Below are 23,410 nucleotides of genomic sequence, written 5' to 3' on the forward strand. Positions count from 1 at the left end.
CGTTTTCATAGATAAGTACGGAAGCTTAGAACTGCCACGCCATGAACAACAAATTGGTATCAGCCAATAACATGAAAAATGTATTCTTTCAACAATATGTTTTTTCACATTTTTACAATATAATTTCATTTTATAAGAAGTTGTTTTCATATTTCATGGTATAACAAGAACATTTTCTTATTATAGCATGAAACATAAACAAGAGAAGTTTCTTATCATTACATCAAAACATCTTGTAAAAATCAAGAAAAAAAAATCAAGAAATCAAGAAAAAAAAGGTTCTTGTTATAACAAGATGTTTTCATGTAATACCAAGACACTTTTTGCATATAAAAATGTACTTATTTATCTTGAAATATTTCATATTATTACATAAAACAATTGTCTTATTTTATCTTGATATAATGAGAAATGTTTCATGAATAACATATCACATATATCACATATCGTGTAATAATGTGATATGCCTCATGTTATAACAAGATGAATAAGAACATTTTTACGAGAAACATTTCTTGTTCTAACATGAAAACATCTTGATATAAGAAGAAACCTTTTTTTGTTCTAACATGAAAACATCTTGATATAAGAAGAAACTTTTTTTCTTATTATAACAAGATGTTTCTTATATTTTTACAAGATGTTTTCATGTTATAACAAGGTTTTCTTGTTTATGTTTCATGTTATAACAAAAAAGTTTGTTGTTATAACATGAAAATATGTATAAAATAAATATGTAAGAACCTTAAAAAACATTTTTTTGTAATATGAAATTAGCTGATACTGATCTTTTTTCTGGCCTGGCAGTTCTAAGCTTCCATACTTATCTGTTATCTTTATAAGAGTTATGTGTTAAAGTGGACTCAAATGCCTCAAGAACAAAACTCGAGTGAAACATTAAGACTGGAGGCATCAAAAGTTCTTACTACAACAAGATGTTTTTCACATTTCTACAAGATGTTTTTCATTTTATAACAAGATTTTCTTTGTTACAACAACACACATATTTATCTTCTTGTAACAAGTAAAATTTCTTGGTATGACGTGGTATAAACATCCTGTAGAAATTTGAAAAGTTTTGATGTTTTTATACTGATTAATAATTTTTCCTGCCTGACAGCCTCCATAGATAAGCATATTTACCAAACTGAACTGCTCACTTCAGATAAGTGGATATGTTTCCCGTGGTTATGTCCCGCACAGCCATGTGACCAATGGCAATTTTAGCAGTCCAATCAAAGGCCTCCAGGTAGTGAATGTTCTGGTCATTTATTGCACTTAATGCACCTTTGTCCTCAGGATCAGCACCCCGTCTGTAGACAGCAGAGGTAACAAGTAAAGCTGTCGGACAGAGGGAGTGAGTTAGCTGCACTGGAATGATCTTGTTCTTTCTCCATTCAGACTGTATTAAACACAGCCAGTACAAGGCCTCGTCCTCTTTCGGGGCGCTTTGTAAGAAAATGTGTACACTCTCTGAGCTGCCTGCTGAGCCTTGCTAATTTTTCAGCAGCCCCGCACAGCTGTAGAGAGAGTTGTCCCTCGAACAGCAGTAAACAGCTCTGTGACTCATTAGAGTGCACTCTGTATGGAAGACACAACATCAGCATGAGGTGGCATGCTGAGCCAATGCCCCTAAAAACATGATATGTACTGTACAGTAAGTTTGCCAAAGGAAAGAAAAATAGCCAGTCACAGCACATGCCATGACACCTTCAATTCTTGGGATATTTTTAAGCATCATTCACAATTTATGTCTTATTTTTGATTCAGATTTCCTGTTTTACTTTTCTATTGTCTTTTGTTTTTCTGTGTGTTATTTTCTTCTCTGTTCCCCAACCCATCATCATCATCACGGCCAGTTTGCAAGACATGGTGACAAAGTATCAGAAAAGACAGAACAGAGTGTGAGGAACTTTTTTTTTTTGCAGCACTGAAAATGATGCAGTATTCTCTAGTCTTTGAACATTTAGTGGAGAAGCTGATAGTGAAGAGAGAAAACCCTGAGTTTTTCTGCAGGGTTTAGTTTCGGCCCAGTTAGCACATCACTTCTGGCTGTCACACTGCAGAAAAGAGCTGATATTTGAAGGAAAAATCCCCCCTGACAGAAAAAAAATAGAAGATATTTGGATTGCACCTGGTATTCTGGGCCACTTTTGTTGTTTGGTTTGGCTATTTTCTTTGATTTCTGTGGTAATTTCCATTTATTTTAAGACATCAGCTATTGGTGTCAGGCCCTCAGAATCAAAGAGTGATGGCTCAGCTCCAGGGCCACACATGATGAACAATTCAAACAGGAAAAAACACTTCATGGAAGACGCAGAGATATAGAAAATCCAAGGGGGGATGTCCTTTCGATGTGTGAAGGCTCGGGGATAATGCATCATCAACAGTGCACAGAGATTACCTCATAACCCCCCGCTCTTCACTGCATGCCCCACAGGCTGAGATGCATGAATACTACTGGCAATATGTTACTTTAGCCACAGCATGAATCGTCCTTCCTCATATTCCCTGAACGATTAACTGTTTTGCAGAGCTTTGAGCTGAAAGGCAAGTGTCATGATCTCTCTGGTCATCCTCCCTCAAGGCCAGATCATCCTCTTTGTTCTTCTTTACGCATCTGGAGGCGCATCCGGGGACGCATCCGGGGGCGCATCCGGCTATGTTTCCAGTCTTGGTTCGAGGGCGTTGTGTCGGACACTGCTGTGTTTTGTTTGAACAGCAGTCGGTGACAAGGCAGCCTCTTGCTCCCAGGGCTATCTTAATATTTCATTGGCCCGATCCGGGGCTGGATGTGACTGTGGCTCTGTGGTGACTGCCCTCCTAACAGCAGAAAAAAAAGGGTGTGTTCATCGTCAATCTTTGACTCGCACTTGCTTAATAATGCAGAACCCTCAAATGTCTTACAAAAAGCTGTCTTGCTCACCAGGCGAGTAGCACACACGCCGTGTTAACCTCTGGCTCTGAGCCGCTCCAGTCCCCTGTCAGCGTTCACTCCTCTGATGCTGGAGAGGATTAGTAATCAGAGCTGGAGAGAGCAGACTCTTTGTCAAAGACACCAGTGTTTTGATTTGTAAAGAGCTGCTAGGGAAAAAAAAAGCTGAATCTGTACTGGTGTTTGGATAACAGACAACATGCATTTCTTCTTCCATGAAATATTAAGTAATTTAGCTATGCATTTGAATTTATTTATTTATTTATTTTGACAAATTGAGCTTACTTAAAATAATCTAGGAAACCAACTGCCTTAAAATGTTTAAGTAAATTTAATTATTAGTCTTAATTTATGTGTACTTTGTAGCTAATTGTTAAGTTTACTTAAATTTTGCTGTATTTAAGTTATTTTGTGTAGTTGTTGCAACCTAAAAATGACAAGTGGAATTACCTTGCTCTTATAAAGTATTAGCAACTTCAGTAAACCAACTTAGTCCGACTGAACTTGATCACCACAAAGAGGATTTTGCAAATTATGAAGTTAGGAGATCTTTGAGTTCTTTTTGGGGTTACATGTTCAAGAAAATACAAATATGACTGACTAGTTTGCAGCCAACAGAATATGGATTTATAGCACAATAAACTTAATTTAAAAGTTATGGTATAAAAGATACAGGTCCAGGTACTCAGGGTGGTTTGAAAAGCATAAAAGGCCTTTACAGTTGTAAAAGTTCTAACAAGTGTACTTTTAAACGTTTAGTTTAGATGCTAAATGTGGTTCATATTCTTCATTACCACTGACATGCTGCCAGTCCTATGAACTCTATTTAGTTATGAGGGTCAGTTAGTTGGCTTTGTGTCTTATAACATTGCTGACTTACTTGTCAATCAAACATTCTCTCAGCCCAGAAACTCTGGAGGATAGAGGATCATTATTGATATTTCTCGAAAGACCATCTCTTTAGCTTTTAAGTATTTTAAAATTTCAAATGAAAATTGATGTAATTTCTTTATTTACCCTTTATTTAACCAGGTTGGTCCCATTGAGATTAACAGTCTCTTTCTCAAGGGAGACCTGGTCCTGACAGTCAGCAGTGAGAACACAAAGCTGCAGAGACACAAAGAGAGACAAAATACTATTCACAAGAACTAAAATTTACATTAAAAGAGAACTATCTATGAGTCAAGGAGGACTTTCTGGAAGTCACTTGTACAACCAGGCAGGCTAAAAACATGCACATCCTATAGAATCTGCTTCTAAGTCTTTCATTATAGATTTAAAAATATTGCAGGACTCCAGCTCCTTGAAGTCATTCTGCAACAAATTTCAGGCTGAGGGTGCAGAATCCCAAAATCCCTTTTGCCAATTTCTGTCTGAGTGTTTTAGACAGAGAGCGTAAAGAGGTCCTGAGAACGCAATGAGTACTGTCTGGTACTTTTCTGCATGATAAAAACACAGAGGTATTGTGGGAGCAGACCAAGAATTGCCATATATATATAAAGGAGTATCAATGTAAGAACCTACCAGAGCATGGTGTTCTACCAGAGAGTACAACTTACAATGGTGAGTCAGAGCTTTACAGTTTATAATGAACTTCAAGGATGCATGGTGAACTGTATCGACCATATGGAGACACTGAGCAGAGAATGTATGAATGATCAAAATCAGCTGAGCCCAGATATGACTTGACAAAGGGATGGCTTTTGTGACTTCTGTTGGTTTTTAGTAGAGCTAATAAAAAACTAATGTGATCATATTGCATTGAACTCACTGCAGTGGAAGAATTTTTTTTGGCAATTTTGCCTTTATTAGATAGGACAGATCTATTGCATGAAAGGTGGGGAGAGAGGGGATGACATGCAGCAAAGGGCCGCAAGCTAGAATCGAACCTGCAGTCGCTGCGGCAAGGACACTACCTTCATTTATGGGACGCCTGCTTTATCCACTGAGCCACCGGATGCCCCACTGCAGTGGAAGTTTTGCAGCACACAGCAACCATTTTACCTCTCTATGTGACACAGTGGATGAGAGTACTTTTTCAAGCCTATCATGATGCTCTTGGAGACAATGCATATGCCTGTCTGTGCTCCAAGGCCACGGGGGCTTCACTGGGTCGACAGTTTCATATATGGGAGACACAAACAGCGGTGTGTATAAGACCCAGGGACACAGAGGAGCAAAGTGAAGCCGAGCAGAGCAGGACGATCCATAGAAGCTAATGATGAATGTAATAGCGTGTAACAGAGATGTACAACCAGTGGCGGCAGAATGTCACAGACAATTAATGTCTGCTCAGCACTGTGTTTGTTTGCTTTCCCCAGGCTTTCAGCAGGGCTTAACTAATGGTATGGTGGTCAAGGACATAAATTGTAGTTGACACCGTGTGAAGCACACAATTACATATTGCCCACGATTGTGGTTTTGGCTATAGACCTGAGAGGTTTTTTTTTGTTCTCGGAATGTGTCATGAAGTTGTACACAGATAAGAAAGTGTTGGAGAACATTGACACAATATATAAAACTGTTTTTAATGCACTCCTGTGCAAAGTTTCAAAATGTTCATTCTGAATAAAGTCCAAACTGCAGTTAAACGTTGCCATGTAAACGACCCCTCAAATTGTGTGCATACATAAAGGCAGAGAATTATTCTTATTCTTTTCTTCAAATTACTAAAACTGTGGATATGCCTGGCTCTGTTTTATAACTCTTGATCACTGTGGTACAGGGCACTTATTCACGGGCCTCATTGTGACTCTCACAGTTCGCCATAAACAGGTGTAGAAACGCCCTTAAGCCTCCATTTGCATATCAAACTTGTGCACTTCCACCATTCATTACCCCTTTGGAACCTGAGGAAAGCACCTGTTCGGATGCCTTTTATAAGTATTTAAGAAATTAGTGAAAAGTACCTCAAAATTTGTAAGGCAATGACCTGGAAAGTGCATAAAAAATATATTTCTTCATCAAAATTTGAAATATTTAATTATGATAGTTATAGTTTTTCCATTACTTTTTTTCATCTTTTTTTCCTCTAGACATTATCTCTTAGCTTTTAAAAAAATTTTAGATTTTTTAGATTTTCTAAATCTAAATCTAAATATAGAAGCATTTCATACCAAGTTGCTTATTGCATTTTCCCATATTTTCAAAGGGTTAATCTCACCCTCATCATTTTACCTGCGTCTATGTCAGCTAAAACAGTGTGTATTCTGCTCTGAATATATGAATGCTTCATATATGCACAGAAGGCTGGTTACTATTTACCCTCAAATTGTGCAAATTGAAACTGCGATTTTAAAATACACCAAGCTCAGTTGGTAGAGCTGGTACCCCAGCTACACATCGCAACAACCGCGGGTTTGATTCTGGGCTTGGTCCTTTGCTGCATGTCATCCCCTCTCACTCTCACAAACACTTAAGTTGTCCTATCAAAAAAATAAAGGCAAAAAAGCCCCCCCCTAAAAAATCTTTTTAAAAAATCAGTTTAGAAAAAAGTCCTATCTATTACAAAAACTTTTTTACGCTCACATGAGGTGGTATTTCAGGTGATTCAAAAAAAGCCATATTTCCCAAAACTGCAATGGAAACCCTTTTAGGCTTCTCTAGATCACATGATGCTATGGTTATGCGCTTGTCAGTAGGGACTGGCTCCCTCATGATGCAGTAGGTGCTACAAGAGCTGTTATTGCATAACATAACTTCAACATTCGGAAGTTTTGAATCCACAATTCCTCTGTGAAATCCTGGACTATCACCTCCCAGAAATCCCTCATACGTGGTCACTCCCAGTGGCTCGCATTTCCATTATGGCCCCATAACATGCCTACGTGACCTTGGAATGGAAATAATGACGGCTAGTGCGGTGGCTGCAATAGAAATAAAGATGCTAATGTTTTGAACATCCATCACCCTGCTTCTTGAAATGTTATCATCAGAGAAGTCGCAGAACATCACTCAGTGGAAAAGCAGTAGCAATTGTGCTTTATTGACATTCCCAAAATATTGCTTAATTTTTGTGCGAATCTGTGATGGAAACTCACCTATACTCATCCAGATTCCTCCTTTACAAATACCAGTTTTTGTGCGGGGAAAAGGAGTAAGCATGTTTTTTGTGCATACATTGTTTATTGATCTGACCCCTGGAGTCATCGTCATGCGCTTTGTCTGCCTGCCATCCACCCTGACCACCTCCCTGTGACCTCTGTGTGGCACAAGAACACTTGTAGTAGAAAAAAATGTTGCCAGTCCTAAAATACATAATCCAGGCAACAATCATGTCTCCTCTAAAACCATCTGAAGGAGAAAGAGTTTCTGTAACAGAGTCGTTTCTTAGTAGTGCTGTAAGTTTTAGGAAGCTCAGCAGTGTGACTATGATTACAAGGTGACAAAAAACTTTCCCCATTTTCATTTTCCCATTTTCTCAAGGCAGAAGCTGTTATTCTGAAATGAGTGTAGCTTGAGAAGACAAAGGTTAAAAGACTAATTTAAGAGGGCTGCAGGAAAGAATTGACTCACCAGAACTTGACCAGCGCACAAATCCCTGCAAAGAGTGAACTCTATCAAGGGTCATACAAGGAAATCTGCTTGCTGACATGAAAGTGTCTTCCCCTCTTATTGTTATTCAGTCCCAAAGTTCACAGCGCCAAAGACACTTTTCTGCTCTGTCATCATAACAGTAGGCAACAGCAAATCCCCATATTGTTTAATAGTAGAGGCATGTTTTGCAAAGCTAATTACAGCTTAAGAGTCTGCCGCCCCCGTCCTCCCTCCTCATCTTTGGCGTGAATGCTGTCCTAGCATTAGCGTCCAGGGTTATTGTATTTCATAAAAGCTAGCAGGCTACGCATTTGGATCTCACTGGGCAAGCCATTATTTGAAATCTCCCTTTTGAAATCTAGAGAGCTTTTGTCTCTGACTGCTAATGATTTTAATTATAGGTGGTGCGGGGCCCTTCTGAGCTCTGTGTGCTGGAGAAAACAATGTTTTTCTCTCTCTTCCTCGACAAGACGGGAGGCTCTCTGAAACAGATGCGGAGATGTTGAGCCACCCCTGTGATGTCTCTGTAGGACTATCAAGCTGTAACAACTTAATTTCACAGCACCACACAAGCACTGGGCTTTGAAGGCACTTAATGAGTGTTGCACCCTTTTCATCCGTGTCAAATTTTATGACAAGGTCTCTATTTTACTCCATGGCTCGCAGTGGTTTGTGAATGTGTAATGATAATTTAGAGGAAAAACAGTGCAGTGCCCAGCTGTGTACCAAATCATTCTGTAAAAAAGTAAAATTATGAGTGAATGCATGTGATGATGTGGTGATGAAAATAATTACCAGATGAAAGTAAATCTGGACTTTTTCTGCCTCTCTGCTGTGCACTACTAGTTAAACTTGAGTATTTTTTTTCCAACATAGGTGCTGTTTTCCTCATTTTCGCCATCTTTCATCAGGTTATGGTAACATTTATAGATCAATAAACTAATAAATTAAATAAATATTAATTTTACAATATTTTAATCTGGCATAGGTGACATCTATTCCTGTAAAAGTGTGCAAGGCTAGCAGCTCAGAAGAAAAGCCTTAAAGGGATAGTTCACCCAAAAATGAAAGTCAGTAATTATCTACTTACCCTCATGCCGATTAAAAATTTGGTGAAGTTTTATAGTTCACAAAACACAGGCTGCAGGTTTACAGGGGAATGGTAATGCATCCATCTCCCAAACAACTGAATCGAATGGTGACCAGGATTCAAATGTTGAAAAAATACAAAATAAAGCCACAAAATGTCCCCATGCTGCTTGTGTGAAGTAATCCAAGTGTCTTGAAGCCCTGACATGCAAAGTTGTTTTGAAAAATGTCACTGGCATCATGTTTTTAACTTTGTTGTAGTCTGTAGCTCCTGGTATGTAAGCTGCGTTTACATATGCGTACTCACGTAAGACAAACGAGAGCTTGTGGTACCTACACGCTAGTGTTAACATACTACCTGGAAGCCTCCCCCACACACAGAGGGACTTCTGGAGTTAGCAGGAAACAACAATTCCCTTTGTTTGCTTTAAAACTTCTAAAAGCAACAAGCTCTCGTGGGTCATGTGAGCGTGCATACATGAACGTGGCTTCCACATTAGAGAGCAACAGGCAACAACATGGTTGAAAACATGACGCCAGTGATGTAGACTTTCAAACTCTGGATGGTTGTCAGGTGAATAAATCAGAATAACCAAAAATACATACGTACATCAAGTAAATGATACATATACCTATATAACCAGGATAAAACCCAAAATAGAAATAATGGTGTGCCATGTACAGTTTTTTTTTTATAAAATTTTTTGGAAAGTTCCTATAATTTAAGCTCTGTGTTTGGGTTTCCTTTCTGTCACGGTGCTACTACAGCTCTGAAGTAGCTTTGGAAGACTAAGGTTGGGTATTTGCCTGATTGCCAGCTTACAGCAGGACCACGATAATGCTCATCTAACAGTGACAACAGCAAGAAGTTGCCGTGTGGTGTTAGCGTCTATACAACCTCTTGTGGGCATGATTGTGTTTTTACTGGGGCTCTTGAGCATGTGCTGTCTTTTCTCCAGAATGAATGTCAAAATCTGTTTCTGCTTCCACGCTAACACGCACAGCCTGTTCTTGGTTCTCTGACTCCACAGCTACAGAGAGTTACAGCAACATTTCTACCAGTGTTGACTCCTTTTTACACTAAAATTTATCTGCCTATTCTCTGCTCTGTGAATGGCATATCTGATTTTTTCCTCCTTTGCCGTCTCTCTGTGCTTGCTCTGACTTGTTTTCCTGTCTCTGAACTCCTCACCAGTCAGGGGGATTCAGATACAGACTCCGAGGTGGAGGATCGTGTGGATGGGGTGAAGTCCTGGTTGTCTAAAAGCAAAGGCTCTGCCAAGAACTTTTCAGATGACGGCAGCCTCAAGAGCTCCAGGTCAGTACGCAGGCAGCAGCTGTTCCTATCACTGCAGCAGCATTTAAGAAGCCATCAATATTTGGCTGTTTTTGAACTCTATCTAAATGAAATGGTTTACATGATTTGACCCAGAAGAAATAAAGCAATGGCAGAAGAGTACTTGGCTGAAATAAGGGGGCTGTTATTACTTAAATGTATTTTCAAGCCACTTTGTCTTTATTGTCATCCGCTCGGTGGAGAAGAGACTTTTTTTTCTAAAAACAAACCATCTCTGTGGTAGATTTATTGACATGCCCAATGGCCAGCTGGCATAGTCTACCTGAGCGGCTCGCTGAGATTAATGAATGTGTCTGCCAGCTGACAGTTTCGATTGCCCCAGATTTGTCTCCTTACCAGAAGATTTAACTTCCCTCCCTCAGCTGAACCACCCCCAACTTTACAAACTTTAGGAGTTTTTAAATCTCACTTAGCAGCAGTCCCCACAGACAAACACTGACTGATTCACTGAGCTCGCCAGCACTGCCTTATAGAAGTAGCTTTCGAGTTCCAGTGACTTTAACTGCCATTAGTGCAGGTCTATAAGTACAAGTACATTTTAATTCTTGCCCAGTTCTCTAAGTCATTCATCAAAAGAATAGACCAGCAAACTTATACTTCAATATGGTAAATATTTTCATCCAGAGTTTACCACATTATAAAGTAAGGAAATTTGTGTTTGGTATTTTATTTCTTTGTTGTAACAATTCTTCTTTGCAATAAATCTTATACTGTTGGAAAGCCTGTTTATTTCCCTTTTTAAGTGGTAGCATTTGTAAGGCATGCATTTGTGGGATGAGCAGCAGAGCTGAGTATATGGGTTGCACCCATGAAAAATTTGCCAAATCTTCATTGCCAATGCCAAACAGCTTTTCTTGATTGGCACCTGATTGTCAGCACCTGTGAGCATGGGCCCTGCTTCAGTGGTCAGTTGGTGTCTGCTCCAAGAATCGGCATGCCACGTTTGACCGATCTGGATAGGGCCCATGCGATAGGGCAACGTCAAGGTGGTGTTCTGAAAAAACCAAGTTGCAGCATTATTTGGAGTGAGCCCTCATACCATCTCCAAACTAAATGCCAAGTTACATATAATAGGGGATGTCAGAGACAGGCCGCGAAGTGGGCGTCCCAAAAAGATGACACCCCCAGAAGACCATTTCCTCACCCTGTCAGCACTCAGGAACAGTAGGCAGTCTTCTACAGATTTGCAGTCAAGGTTTGCAGGACGATATGGCTGACGGGTCTCTGCCCAGACGATCTGGAACAGACTGCACGCAGCCAATCTCCGGTCTTATGGGGCTGCCAGGAGGCCTGCCACGACTGCCCTTCACCATCAGGCCCGTTTGCGTTTGTGTCAGCAATGTGGAGGCAGTAGAGGCAGTGTGATGGTGTGGGGCGGCATCTCCCTCACTGGAAAAATGAGGCTTGTCATCATTGGAGGCAATCTCAATGCAGAGAGACATCGAAATTAGATTCTGCAACCATTGGCAATCCCATATTTCCATTGTCAGGGACCGAACTCTATCCTCCATGATGACAACGCTCGCCCCCACAGAGCGGGGTTTTTCTTAGACTACCTCCAGAATTTAAGAGTGGAGAGGCTGGAATGGCCTGCCAGCAGTCCTGAACTCAACTCCATTGAACACTTGGAACACATCCACAGCTTGGGTGTGCTGTTTGTGCCAGAGTGACCAACACAACCACGTTGGCTGACTTGCGACAAATGGTGGTTGAAGAATGAGATGTTCCCACAGCAGTGTGTGACCAGGCTGGTGATGAGCATGAGGAGGAGGTGCCAGACTGTCCTGGCTGTGTATGATTCTTCTATACACTACTGAGGCTCCTATTTGTTATATGAATAAATTGTTAAATTGCCAACATGTCTTGTTTCTTCAGACTTCAATCATCCAATCCACCAAACAACACCAAACAAGAGTCAATAGCAGAATAAGCTGTTTGGCAGAAGATTTGGCAAATTTTTCATGGGTGCAACCCACATACTCAGTTCTGCTGCTCATCCTACAAATGCATGTTCCTTACAAATGTGGCACCATTTAAAAGGGAAATAAACAGGCTTTCCAGCGGTATAAGAATTATTGCTAAGAAGCATTGTTACAACAAAGAAATAATCTATCAAACACAAATTTCCTTACTTATTGTGCTACGTTTATTAGTCTTGTTTCTGTAATGCTCAGATGGGTTTATTGATCAATCAGTATTAATCTTACAGTGGTTAAACATTATACTCTATAAAAAACGATTTCAGAGTTACATATACCAAAAAAAAAAAACCTAACAAAAAACTGGGTAATTTACCATTGGTATGCATTTCAGTTTTTTGAAGTGGGGTTGTACGGGGTACTACAATAGACAGAATATTACATACGGTAGATGTCAGTCAGCATGCACCCACTTTACAGAAGCAGACTGAAGTCCGACATGGAAGCTAAGCAGTGTACTGCTGTGGAAGGGCCAGCAACAAAACTTATTTTAGACACCTAAAAAAAATCATAGTCACTTTAAATGTATGCTTTATCAAGAGTATTTTCACTGTCTTACCTAAATGTAAGGCGGTAATTTCCTATGAAAAAATTAAGCCACTCCATTGAGAAAAACGGTGATTTAACATTACTGACTACAGGAGCTGCTTGTCTACCACTGCCTGGAACATTTAATTTGTTTGTGCTAATGTGTTTTAAAGGGTTAATTCAGGTTCACCAAAGTCATACAATTGCCCAGCAGCTCATGTGTCCAGCAATATTAAATCACCATTTTTCTCAATGGAGTCTGGTGGCTTTGACGAGAGCAAAGATGAGAAACTGAAGCTGTTAACAGATTTCTAGTCAGAATGGGTTGTCTGATGGAAATGTAAAAAGGTTAAAATACTCTCAATATAGCGTATACTTAAACTGGTATTGATTTTTTTCTGTGGGATTTTTATAAGATAAAACATGTTTTGTGCTGACACCCATCCACAGAAGTACATTGCTTAGCTTCTGTGTTGGATTCAAGAACTCTCTTCGAAAGTGGGCCATCCAAAACCGTCATCTGATTTAGGTAGTACACTGATTGTGGATAAGTACCCCATACAAACCCACTTTAAAGAAACCCATACTATCCCTTTAACTGGTATTAAAATGTCTTATCAATTCTTCAAAAGTCTCAAAAATGCTAAAAATGCTTCACCATCTTTATAGATAGATAGATAGATAGATAGATGGATAAAATATGTTTTTATGTCACATGAAACACATGGGCAAAATTGTCACCAAACAAATGTCAGCTCATGTTTTTTTTCTTTCATTTTGGTTAGTGTATAATTGGTCTTAAACATCCTAAGTGGCATTTAAATAAAGTTTTAAATGTAACTTATTGTAAGCTGTAGGAACCCTGAAGTTTTTCCATAAACCACAACCCTATCAGTCAGGCATACCTAACAGAAACAAATTAGCAGATTGTTTTTTCTCTCTCCAAATGTTTGCAATCAATTTTTTCTGTTGCAGTAGCATTCTAGCATTCTTTCTCTTCTGTGATTGCCAGGTGCTTTGATTGGAGCTCAGTAACATTTTATAAAATCTGAACCCGGTAAAAATGCTTTTAGAGTTTTAATCCTTTATCAAATGAAACAAAATACTGAAGAGCTGAAACTCAAACACTGCATTTTAAATTTAATTTTTTCCAGGTGTCTTGCATAGTATGTATCTACTTTCAAGCTAAATGGCTATATGACTGTGTTTTTGCCATTATGTTGTGTTGGCACAAACATTTACAGTGAATTGCTTTAAAGTGGGTTTGTTGTGGATGGAAGCTCCCATTCTTATAATTACTGTAGCCTTCACTGATCCTTGGTGGGCAATAAAATTATTTTGCTGTTTTAACATTTCAATACGGGAACATAACCCTTGTTAATCCATTTTCAGTTGTCTCCAGTTTCACTCTCCTAATCTCCTTTTTCATTGCTGTACTTTCATTTTGTTAAATTTCATCTCCTTCATTTCTCATGAAATTACTGTTTTTATTCATTTGTGTCTTATTCTTTTCCTTCACTCATCACCACTTGACCCACTATCTTATCTTTGTCATTTTCTCTCTCTCCCAATGTCTTCATTCCTTCGTCCTTTCCACTGTTGCTTCTTTCTAGATTTGCCACAAATGTAGACGCAAAGGAAGGGAAAGAGTGGAAAGAGGGTAAGGAACTGAAAGAGGTCAACAAAGAGGGCAAAGAGTTAGAGACCAACAGGCCAGTGTCAGTGATGAGCTCGCTCAGCTACAGAAAACGCTCCAACCTGGATTCCATCGGCGGAAAAGGGGATGCCCTTTTCAGTGCTCTAAAGGAAAATCTTGATTCAGAAGACACTTTGTCGTACCATAAGGCTAAAGCCAAGAACTCCGATCTTCAGGATGACACCTACTCAGTCAGCTCCAGGAGGAGGTCCCAGGCAGGGGATGACATCAACGGCAGAGAATCAGTCATCTCCCAGGCCTATTCAGAGGCAAACAGCCGCACCAGGAAAGGCTTGGACAGCCGTCGGGGTGACTTTGACAAAGAATCAGTCATTTCATATGCTGCACCAAGTCGGGCCTCCACACGTTTTGGGGTAAGCCCAGAGAATGATGCCAAGTCTACCATCAGCTTAGGTCTATCAAGCCCACTTGGACGCCGCCCAAGCACCTCACGCTTTGAAGCGGGCAGAGGCGGGCGGCCGCTGTATGCCAGTAGTCCCAGTAGCCCTTGCTTTAGCCGGCGGTCTGGGGGTCGCAGTCCTGGAGTTCTCAGCCGAGCGGATTCCCATATGTCGCTGGCACGCAGTTGCCGCTTGAGCGAGTTTGACGTTGATTTTGATGATAGTCAAAGCATGGCGTTCACCGAGAGGTCGGCATACAGTCCTCACTCCTCTACTGGCCGCAGCGTCTCCATGCCACCACCACAAGCCAGATCATCAACTACTGATAAAGACCCAGTTGATGACTTGGATATCAGACCAGTCAGTCATCGCAACTACCTTGACCCTGACCTGGAGAAAGCCATCAATGAGGTGCTGAGTTTCAAGCCTATTAAGTTCAAGCGCCGGAGCTTGGAAGACTCCGAGGGTGAAGAAGAAAAATCCAAGGATGATAAAGATGACAGCAAAAGTGTCCGTAATGGTGATGCTACTCGCCCGACCAGCAGTCTTAGACGCTCTGCATCCGCAGTGGATTGCATGAGACCATCCCGCAGTGGCAGCAGCAGCAGTCGCCATCGCAGCAAGAGCAAAAACAAGAGCAAGAAAAAGAAGAGAAGCCACAGCTCAGAGTCTGACAGCTCAGGAGATCGTCACAGGAGCAGCTCCAAGAGGAGGTCCAAGAAGTCAAAGAAGAAGTCCAAGAAGAGGGATGAATCTTCATCTTCTTCCTCATCTTCGTCGTTTTCAGATTCCAAGACAGACTCTGGGTCAGAGTCAAGCTCCGGTGCGTCCACCATTTCCTACCGAAGCTCCAGCAGTGTGAAGAAGGCCCCGGGTCGAAAGGCGTCCAGCCCAGAAGGGGGAGGAGAAGCTGGTGAGAGCCAGCCCGTGAACAAAAAGGAAGAAAAGAAGAGGAAGAAGAAGGTGGACAGCCTGATGATGAAGTACCTGTACCGGCCAGACAGTGACTGAGGCAGGCAGTAGGTCGTTGCCCGAGACGGACTTAGCTTGAAGAGTGTTTTTGATGCATGATGTGACCTAACCAATCAGAGACCTTACACTCTGATCAGTCAGTGCATTGAATGTTCCCGTTTGGGATTAGACTCTCACAGTTTGGAATTCTAATTTCTTGGTTGTGTTTTTGATGATGTGTCTTCGGCATGCTAACAAAGTTTGATGTTTACTTCATTTTCTCGGTTTCAAGCCAAACTGTAGTGACCACAGACCTCTGTGGCTCTCACCAGATAAGCAAAGCTTTCATTTAGGACTCTTTGGGGGCTGTGTGTTGTGGGTTTTTTTGCACCAGGAAGTGTAGTTGGTAAGAAGCCGCACTCAAAGTGAATATTTACTCAGCCTTAATCACTCCTGAGATGTCACCTTGATTTATAGCCTTAGAAAGGAAAAAAATATCAAAAGTCAAATAAATGAGGCCATAGTGCATTTCTCCTTGCAGCCCTTTAACCGCAGGTATAATTAGACTCCAAGTATTGATTTACACCAACTAGCGAATTCATTTGAGATGCACAGTTGACAGTAATTAAACCCCAGTTTGCAATATTTAAGCCATTAGAATGTTATATAATGCTAAAAGGCTGGGCTAGGATCTATGTGGACTGGTAATGGGATTGGATTTTTCTTGTTAATCATGGTTATTAGACATGATGAAATATGACTTGAATTGTGTTTACATATCTGCAATTTATTTCATTTTTTGTAGGGTTTCTAATTCAATATAGCTGACTCACTTGACCACTGTAACAGTTTGAGAGGATGGAATCATGTTTGCATCAATGTTTTGTATTTGGTATTTGAATGAAAGGGATTTGGTCCATAATCAATGTAACCATTATAACATGAAACAGTTTTGCATGCTAGCATAGCACTGGATTGCACAGTGTTTGAGATGCTGGAGTAAAGGCTAACCTCACAACATGGCAGAATACACAGCTGGTGTATGGTGGTTCTGAGAGCTTAACATACTGTAACCAAAGGTAAACAAAACACAAGCAAATCCAGAAAACCTCATCACCACTCAACAATATTTATGTAAAATTTAGAACACCGTAAATAAAGAAAACAAAAACAAATTGAAACCATTACAATTGGACAAACATCACCCAATACAGAAATGTTTAAGTAGTACACAGTGAAAGATATTATGTTTTCGGGTTCTGTCCGTCCGTCCCTCACTTTATGATGATAACAATGTCTCAGAAACGTTGTGAGGGAATTTCTTTTGGCACAAATGTCCACTTCGACTCAAAGAGAAACTGATTGGATATATGTGTTCCTGGACACACGATTTCCTGGACACCTTGGGGAATTTCTTCAAATTCGGTTTGCGTCCACTTGGACTCAAAAATGAACGGATTAAAATGAGGTGGCCAAAGATCACTGAGACCTTTTAACCCATCTCATTCTTTTGAATGCAATATCTCAAACATACCTTGAAGGAAGTTCTACAAATTTGGCACAAACATCCACAAATCTGGATGACCTGATTTTGGTGGTCAAAGGTCAAGGTCACTGTTACACTGTCCGTTGCATTCAAGAATGTGATATCTCAAGAATTCCTTGAGGGGATTTCTTCAAATTTGACAAAAGCATCCACTCAGACTTAGCAATGACCTCTTCCAAATTTGGTTTTCAGAGGTCGAAGTTCAAGGTCATTATGAGCTCATAAGACATGTTTTTGGCCATAATTTATGAATTCATGTGCCAATTATGCTAAAAATGTACATAAATGTCTAACAGAATCAATTAATGAAGTGATGACATTTTATATCCAAAAGGTCACAGGTCAGCTTCACTGTGACATGTTCTGCAAAAACACTTTTCGAGGCTATTATTAAACATTGTAACTCAGGAACAGAGGGCGAGACATTTGGTCAGATACTGAATTGTTGACACTATTGTGGTGCAGTGCATTGAGCTCTCTCAGACCCCAAACTGTTCTCTAGTCACCTTTGTCATAATAACATGAGTTTTACTTGTTTCTTCCTGCTCCAGCCCCACTGGCCGAAGACACTACTACTTCAATAGATCTGATGAAGAGGAGGAGGAAGAAGAAAAAGAGGAAGGCGGGGCAACCCCAGGCTCTTACTACTCTCGATACAGATACCGCAGCCACATAAAAGACGACGACGGCGAGGACAGGCCTTATGAGACCACATCGTAGTCCTCGCTGTCACCGTCCACCCTCTGAAATGCACCCTTATCAGACTGTGACAGCTTGTCTTGCATGCAAAGTTGACCACAACTGATCACAACTACACACTTAACTTATAACCCTGCAGGAAAACATGTTCCAACACACAGTCAGAGTTTCCTGTGGCAGATCCTCACAGAATTTGGTTCCAGTTTGACAAATGACATGTTTTTTTTTGACTCAGTCTAACCTCACTGCACATACAGCAGCTTGTTAGGAACAACTCTGCTGGTTGCATGCAGGTAGCTGTTGCTTGACTTGAGAAGCTGCCCTGAATGGTTGTAATCGCGCCAAATAACCTGAGATTGCAATGATAATAGATTAATTCTGTCTTTCTCTTTGTTACTCTTCCTCTCTTCTTTACATATAGTACACCACAATAATATGTATTGCCATAGTACAATGTATTGCCAAAAAGCCTTTGTTCAAGTATGTGTGTGCTCTGTTTTTCTTATTGCCAGCTGACGCTGAGTCCTGGAAAAGTCTGGGACTTTTTTTTCCCCCTTTCTCGCTCTTCTTTCCATTTTGGGAAAAGTGCCATTTGATTTAAGTGGGCTCCTCTACAACTGGCTTCTCTGCAGCTGTGGCATCTCATGAACTGCTGCGCTGTACAACGAGGAGGCTCTCATCATCATCTACTTGCTCTTTGTTTGCCTGAAAAGTTTTTCTGCCTTTTTCCAGCAAATGATCTCCTCCTTTAAGGAAAATTTGTTGCATCACTCAGAGGCACAGCTTTTCTCTCCATTTGAATCTTTTGTTTTAGATGATTTTGATAGATTTGTTTTGCAGAGAGCTGCTGTCAAGCAAATTTATATTTAGCTAATTTCCATGAGGTTTGAGCTTACCTCTGCAAAATGCCCTGCCTCACTTTAAATTCAACTTGATTTGATTAAGTACTTGCCAGAATTCTTTGGCGATGAAGAGACTTTGGCCTTTTCTTGTGTGCTTGTTGTTCACATGTAGCCTGTGTTTTGTTACACATTTGATGTGCTTTCCTTTTCCAGAGGGAATGTACTTGACTTTGGGCACCAGTCATGTGTATGGTATCCTCAGCCAGCATGTTTAAGGGGAAATCTGTTGTTCATTGATATTTTTCATACTGTCAACATCTCACATGGAAAGAATTCTGTATTTTCTTGACCTTTGGGAATAGCTAACAAAATATTCCTCTATCACAAGTCAATTCAGTAAGTTTTTGGGAGCTTTTAACCATGTCTCTTGGTCTTCTAAAGCAATGGAGCTGATTCAGGTGCCATAACAACTGTTAACCCAAAGCCCACTGGTTCTTACTGAAGACAATAATCTTAAAATGTGGCTCACAACTATATAGATGTTTTTAAGGTTCAGTAATTTCCTTAATTGTGAACCACTGTAGTGGCAAGACTGAGCTAGCCAGGATTTTTTTTTATCATCCATAGAGACAGAGGGCATGTAGGTCTTGCTCCCACAGGAGGAAGTCTTCGCTCTGCATTGACTTTCTGTTGCATAATGGTCCTCCTTGTAATTAATGTCTGTGGTAGCTGTTTTGTGGTGGGATGAACTACCAACAGGCGAAAGAATCCACACCTAAGTTTTCACAGGCTGATGAACCGAAAAACTGAACTTTTAAGCAATAAGATATGAGATATCAGCAGCAAGATATGGGAAGACTGGGATTCTTACACCAGTGTGCTGACGTGCAGCAAACATTCTCATTCTTTGACCAGACAAGACTGTTAAGGTTGATGTGTATTGAGAAATAAAATGCCATGTCTCTGTCATCTAAAATGATAATCTTACCTGGTGATTCCAAAAATTGTTTGTTTGTAATGGGATCATTTCTGCAAGCTAAGTAAGGTAAGAAGAAGGGACACTGAAACAGACAGACATTGAGTTGTTAACCCTTTGAAACCCAGGGTGACCGTCATTGTTCTTGTGCTGCTTTCAAATGCCTGTCACAAGTATTTAAACCTTTGTGCAAATTGGCGCAATTTCTTTTGAAAAACACGGGAAAAAATGCAATGTGCACCTTGGTAAGAAATGTTCCACAAATTGCAAGATATTAGTAGATTTACAAAATATTTTTTTTCTCAAAGCTAGAGAAAAGTCAGGGGTTAAAATTAATTAAATTAAAATTCCAGGGTTATGTCTAGGGGAAAAATGGGGAAAAAGGAAAAAGGCTAGGGCAAAAAACTATATTTATAATTGTAATAATGAAATATTTGAAATTAAGTTACAGAATTATTGTAACTTTTAAAGCACTGTTTTCTAAGTCTTGTTTGTTTTCATTGTCTTTTTCTTTTTTCTTTTCTCTTTTTTTTTACCAATCTAATAATTTATTTGACTTATTCTATCATGTAATCTTCTTGTACTTTTTACTTTTTTTACTATATCTTGCTAATTTTGGGGTAATTTCTTTTGTTGGTGCTTATTGCCTTCATCCCACGTTCTTGAAAAAAAATCAAGCCAGCTAGCTCAGGTTTTATAGGGTTCTAGTACTTTTCCTCTCTTGAGACTTCAGGTGCCAAAATAACCCTTTGGCATGCTGAAATGTAATGTTTTTAGCAAGCTTTGGACATTTTCTTAGCGTTTCAGCCCGTGTTGTGTGTTGTGCACATCATCATCTTGTATTGTTGCCAACAACATCCACCTGCTTCATCCCACCATGTCCACATTCCGGTGGAATATGACACTCTGCATGTGCTCTATAATGTTGAATCCAAAAGCTCTTTTCTCCATATTGCACCGACAACGAAATCCCTAGCCTGGTTTACAAACAGGGTAATAAGACATTCTATAGGTCAGAGTGACAGTGCAAAGCACGTCCTGTTGGCCTTATACACTGACAATGTATCATTTAAACTGATCATAGATTAAATATTGTATTTTTACCCATGTCCAACAAATTTTGAATGAAAAAGTGGCAGACCTACAGTGTCAGCCAATGGGCTACAACAGCTCCCCCCAAAGGTCAGCACTGTTAGGAGGATTTACTGTTGGTCAATGGTGCACATCCAGACCATTCTCACTCCAAACTTGTCAAATAGCGCCGCTCTATCAGTGCTTTCGGCGTATGAGCGTGACGCCAAAAGCCATTTCTGTTCAATCGTAATGTGGCTGAACAGCGTCAGATGAGAACATGCTCGGACAGAACCGGTGGTGTTGTTGTTATACACTGGCGGCTGGAGGGCACCAGCAGCGTCCATTTGCAGCATGCATGGACAGTGTCACTTGAGGACGCAGCCAGATGGAACGGTACCTCTTTTTGTCTACACCTAACCATCCATGACTTTTTTGCCTAATCCTAATCATTGTGATGGTCTGCACTGTTTTGTAAACATAAGGACCATGCTGCTTCATCCCACCATGTGCATTTGTTGACATCACAGTCAACGCAGACGCAGAGGGATACCTAAAACACCATAAGTAGAAGTGGAAGGTCACTGACAGAGTGGCACCATGTGGCGAGCTGGGATGACAATGTGTTGGCAAATCCGTGTCAAAATTCGCCAAAGTCGAGTCTTACTGGCAGATCAGCAGATTGCAATGATTCTGCTGAAATGAATTGATCTTTCCTTGGATTGTTGTGTTTTTGTGGGTTTTGATGATAAGAAGAAATATGCAGAATATCACCAGCCTTCTCCCCTTATGCTTCATTGTGTGCTTTAACTGTAATTTAATGAACTGGACACACTACAGCCTGTCTAACCAATACTGTGAAATCATCTTTAGAGTCTTTGAGGACTGTTTATTTGTCAGGTTTTCTCTTTTTTGTAAACTCTATGATGCCTCAAAACAGCAAGATAATAGGAACCTACATTATCCTGGTTGCTTAAATGTTTCATCACGTGCTTCGGTCTCATGTCTGTAGCATTTAGATCTTTTTGAAAGCCATTTAAAGTCCAGAAGAGCTTGAAGCTGGGTGTTATTCTACTTTACATGCTTTTTGTAGACTCGTGTCTTCATTTTTATTCTCTATGCAGTCAGCACAAGTGTGGAAATGTTTTTTGACCTTACTGACCCTGATTAAAGAGGGTGGCTCCAACCGAGAAAGCAAAGAAAAAAACAACAAACAAACAAAGAGCAGGCATAATGTGCTGACTGCACACAGTATTTATATATAAATATGTGTATGATTGATGCTAGCTTTGAAAATAGTTCATGTTTATTTTCATTATTGAACAAATTGACCACTTGTTATAAATTTTGCATTACAATTTAATATATTGTAAATAAATGATGGTGATTGTTTTAGAACGCATTGAAGTGTGGATTTGTCTAAGGTGGAGTGTTTTGCTGCAGTGTGTCTTCAGGTCCTCTCCATTTACATTTCAACACGGATTTCATATGCTCTTAAGTTTGGAAGTTTGGAGATGCAGTGAAAACAAAAGGGGGGCAGCATTGTTTTCTGAAGCATTCAGTTTGGTTTTTTCATCTGCTTTGAGAAATGTCAACAGCGGCATCAGCTTGTAAAGAAATAGCACTGCTTTAGTTTTTTTACAAGGGCTGTCAAAGGATACATATTTTAGATCATGATTAATCGCAAAATATCAATAGTTACTGATGATTAATCACATTTTGAATCACATTTCAATTACACTATTTTGCATTTGAAAACCATAATGAAGTCCATATTGACAAGCAATTCTTGCAAGATTGTCTGAATTAGAAATCAAATGACAGCAAAAAACTACATGGGTCTAGCACAAAGACGCACATTTATGCACATTTACCCCCCCCCCCCCCCCCCCCCCCCCTCATGGGATGCTAGCATAACATGGATTTCTCGTCTTGATTCTGACGATAGCAGATAGAAGAATTGTGATCACTGTGAAGTTCAAATTTGTAGTTTTGAGTGGATTAGCTCAACAACTACTGGATGGACCGCCATGTTTAAAGACACAGACAAGCCGAATACTGGCTCCAGATAGGGCCATTCTCATTTAGGTGTTGGCACTTTAGCTAGCTAGCTAACTGCTTTATTCAGTATTTTTATCAGTTCAAATCACCATGTTTGTCTGTTTTAGAAATGAAAAGACCTCTGTGGACAATTCAGTTCTCTGTGAGAATCTCAACAATGAACACTGAAGGAATTCTAGTCCGAAGTTTTCAGATGGCTGCAATATGTAATCATTACCACTAGATGTCACTAAATCCCCCTAAACACACTGTTCCTTTAATTTCTGCCTCTTCATATAGGATTCACTACTTCCCGCTCTGATGAACACTGGACATAAACTGTGAGGTGTGCTAATATGGAAATGGTTTTAACTTCATGTCAAATAGTGATTAAGTATGTCTGATGGTTAAAGATTAAATCTTGTGCATTTGCATCAGACTTGAGACATAATTAGCTGTGTATGATAAACTGTACCTGATACTGCTCAGGTGTGCTTCAGCAGCCTTACAGTCTGTCCAGCAAATCAATCACTGGAGTGTTGGAAGCTGTGACACACTGGACACCCAAAGCCCACATGGGTAAAGCGAAAATCATGAGACTACTAAAACTTCTCTCTCCGTATTACATCACTGAACCCCCTCAGGATCATCCCCCCAGTCCTCTGTCCCCTCACAGGGTCACGAGCTGCTTGTGTTGTCTGACAGACATAGCCAGATGCAGATGCAGAACATGCGTACGGAGGCCTGTGGCTGTGACAGGTAAC

General features: G+C 40.1%; 1 protein-coding gene across 1 annotated transcript in view; it reads left to right on the forward strand.

The window, feature by feature from the left end:
* Positions 1-17,624, forward strand: part of LOC121943001 (unconventional myosin-XVIIIa-like) — a 205,336-nt gene extending 187,712 nt beyond the window's left edge. The window contains 4 exon segments of the mRNA XM_042486347.1: positions 1,860-1,904; positions 9,756-9,878; positions 14,038-15,540; positions 17,570-17,624. Of these exon segments, the coding sequence (XP_042342281.1) occupies positions 1,860-1,904; positions 9,756-9,878; positions 14,038-15,532 (1,663 nt within the window). The 3' untranslated portion in view covers positions 15,533-15,540; positions 17,570-17,624.
* The last annotated feature ends 5,786 nt before the right edge of the window (positions 17,625-23,410 follow it).

The sequence above is a fragment of the Plectropomus leopardus genome, chromosome 5 (genome assembly GCF_008729295.1).
Source record: "Plectropomus leopardus isolate mb chromosome 5, YSFRI_Pleo_2.0, whole genome shotgun sequence".
Lineage (NCBI taxonomy): Eukaryota > Metazoa > Chordata > Actinopteri > Perciformes > Serranidae > Plectropomus > Plectropomus leopardus.